The 3,196-nt window shown below is 49.2% G+C and overlaps 1 protein-coding gene across 1 annotated transcript in view; it reads left to right on the forward strand.

Moving 5' to 3' along the window:
* The window catches only part of PPTG_21040 (hypothetical protein), a gene marked incomplete at both ends in the record, with an annotated part of 600 nt that extends 206 nt beyond the window's left edge, over positions 1–394 (forward strand). The window contains one exon of the mRNA XM_008895492.1: positions 154–394. Coding sequence (XP_008893740.1) covers positions 154–394 — 241 coding nt within the window. The remainder of the gene's footprint in view (positions 1–153) is intronic.
* Positions 395–3,196: the final 2,802 nt, after the last annotated feature.

Genomic DNA, 3,196 nt, shown 5'->3' on the forward strand with positions numbered 1-3,196 from the left:
AAGAAACAACTATTATCTCTGTTCCAGATATTCGCCAGCGTGTAGGGAGAGCGGGAACTGTTCGTGGAGTCTTCCGTCTGAATGGTAAAGGCTCCTTCTCTCGTGGCGTCCATCTCAACCTTATAAATGCCTGCTCACTCGTGGACTTTCGAGCGGTTTCGTCGACGCTGAGCACGCTTCGCAGCAACGATTTACATTCCGTGTGACGGTTTGGAGCGGAAACCTTGACGATGCGCGTTTCGTGGTTGGAAATCTCCTGCAACTGCGCGCGATTGAGAAAGTGGATCTCTGGAACGGGGTTCTGTGCGGGTCCTGCCACCGCGAAGACATCGAAGTGATCGACGATACTCATCTTATCGGACTTGGTATGCAGGAGAACGCTGCTGCTCCATAGAACGACCCATGATGGCGCAGCTATCGAAGCAAAACTGGGGTGATGCAGAAGTAGTGATAACGAAGTAGGACATATTGAAAACGAAACTAGTAGGAGCATACCGTAATGACTTAGGAACTACATAGTGAGACTACGGTGGTTGGTGTGATAATGCAAGTAAACAGTCCGGTCCGCATGTTCTGCAGGATGATGAAGTTGCTTGCGTGGCAAGCGTATCCGGCAAAGTGCGTTAGGCTAACATTCGAGCGATACCAATTCAAATGGAGCGTTTGTAATTATTAATTAACTTGCAATAAAATCCAGAGCTTCCACGTGCTTATGCACGGTTTAGTATTATTTTGTTATAGTACAGACGATATGGTTAAGTTAACTAGAGACACTGGATCAGATATTTCTGTATAGAGCTATTTAATATGGACCGTGTTACAGTCCCCAACGAGATTGCATAGCCTGGGCTTTTTTCCCAACGGATTCACCAATGCTCACCAATACGTTAGTGTTTTCGTTTGGCTGTTACCAACACATCACCAACAGAATATATTACCCTTCTTAAGTACGTATTTTATTCAACTAAGTACGAACCAATTCTCTACGTTCGTGGCGTCTGTAGAGATTTTTATGTTACCGGAATGTTGTCCGAGTGTAGAGAAGACTTGGCGAAAACTTGATCGCTCGTCAAAATGACAGGTCAGCTGAACAGGTTTGGCGGTAGGACACGCACAATGCAAGGCAAGTTGGAGTGCGCTGTGAGGTGAAGATAACAAGCAAAACGATGTGTATTGTGTGTAGCTAAGGGGTTTCCTCTGTGGTTGCTGCGGCAGCATCACTGTTGCGGAAAAATCCGCCTTTGCTAGTCAAAGACTGGTATCTGAAGCGTAGATATAGGATGACTTCCAGCGACACATTCGGCACTGGAAGACCTCGCACTCGAAAAAAAAGCAGCATCAGCGTGGATGATTGGACGGGTGCAGAGTGTTGGTGATTGGATGACCTCAATGATTGGATGCAGAATAGGTAGTGAGAGTAGTGTAAACTCCGATAAATCAATCACTTCAGAATCTTCCTTCTTCCCCTCAAGTGGTCTTCGCTCCGGTCTTCCTCTCCGAGTGGCTCCGAGTGGTGACTCACCCCCTTCGCTCCTACAAGCTCTTCCAAGATCCGTGACCACTATCAAAGGGGGGGGGGGGGATTCTGAAATAAAAGGCTCTCACAACCGCGCCTGATTTTTTTTTTAAATTATTTTTTTTATAACATTTTTAGAGGTAGGTATTTTATCCCATCATAATTTACGTCCTCCGTTAAATTACGACGGATTTTCGTTGGGGAACACTAATCACTTCCATTTAATATTAAAATACCTATAAAAAAGACCAGAATTTAGGGTATGGGCTTAACTTTTTTTATGATTGGTCCGCCCGCGATTGGATACACTTCGCACCAGCCGCGTTCGCTGTACTTGCGCGCAAGCAGAAAAATAAGACCATCATCCAAACAACAGCGAAACGCCCTTTTCTAGTGGTGCGACGGCCTGGAACCTCACGTGCGACACAGTGTCGGCTTAATCGATGTACCTCTTTATTAGGTTAGATTTAGTGTGACGTAATGAATAGTTTATTTATCATTTCATTCAGAATGAATTTTTCTGCAGAATATGCCGGTGAAACCTGCCTACATGACGTTGGCTGCCTCGGCAATCTGTGGTAACACCGGCGATGGCCTCGTCAAGGCCTCCAGATCAACCATACGAGCTCTGTGAGAAGTGCTGTGAGTGGATTAGCGGTGACCGGGATCATCTGGCCCGTCACCAGAGGTCGTCACAGTGCCACTCACCTGTAGAGCGCGTTGAGCATCTTGGCCGCGTGGTTGCGCAGTCCATCAACTATCTTGGTCGTTTCGAGGTCGGCTATGGCGCGATGGTGGACGTGGCCAAGACGCATGTGCCAGTCATCAATGGTATTCATTGTGGCTGCTGCAAGTGCAAGGACCGGAGATGCCGGAGCTTCGGGCCGAACTACATAGATTCCGTTGGGAAGGTGGCCGTATACGTACGGTTGCCCGTGTACGACGCAGCCATCCGCACTAAAGTCGCACCTGTGCCCTTGGTGAACAAGTGCCGACACTGAGATCAGCGTTCGCTCCAGCCCGGGCATGTGGAGGACCTCAGTGAGGACAATGTCACCAATCTGCAGTGATCCGGTCGTGTTGGCTCTAATTCGTCGACCATCCGCCGCTGTTATCGTTACAGTGGGAATAGTAGTGATGTCTTGGAGTTCGTTGCGCCGTCCAGTCATGTGGAAGGAGGCGCCGCTGTCCAGTACAGGGGTGTCGAAGGAAATGCCTGGGTCGAACGTAAAGAAGGCAGTTCCCAACGGCACCCGTGACCGTCAGGTTGACTTAGACTTGGTCTCTTCGATCTTCGGATCAGCATCGGAGGTGGGTGGGTGTGGTTTCGTTTCAGGTTCATCGACAATCTCCACTCGGCGTGCACTTCCATTGTTCGGTTGGTTGTGTCGCCCCCCCACCGTTCTGCTGTTGTCCGCCTTGCTGGTTGTGCTCTCTGTTGCCAGTGTACACCCACGGTGCGCGTTTACGGCCTCGTTGGTCGTCGTCCTTTGCATTGTTCGAGCTTGACTCGTCGCGCGTTCGCTTTCCGTTCACTGGGCCGTCATTCCGATTCAGTTGGCCAGGTTGGACACGGCCATCGCCACCGAAGTGCTCAGCGAGCATTTCACATAGGTCTAGCGTCTTGTTCCAGAGGGTCTTCACATCATCGAATCGTCTGTACTTCGTTATCAGGTCATT

Source organism: Phytophthora parasitica (genome assembly GCF_000247585.1).
Source record: "Phytophthora parasitica INRA-310 unplaced genomic scaffold supercont2.3, whole genome shotgun sequence".
Classification (NCBI taxonomy): Eukaryota; Oomycota; class Peronosporomycetes; order Peronosporales; family Peronosporaceae; genus Phytophthora; species Phytophthora nicotianae.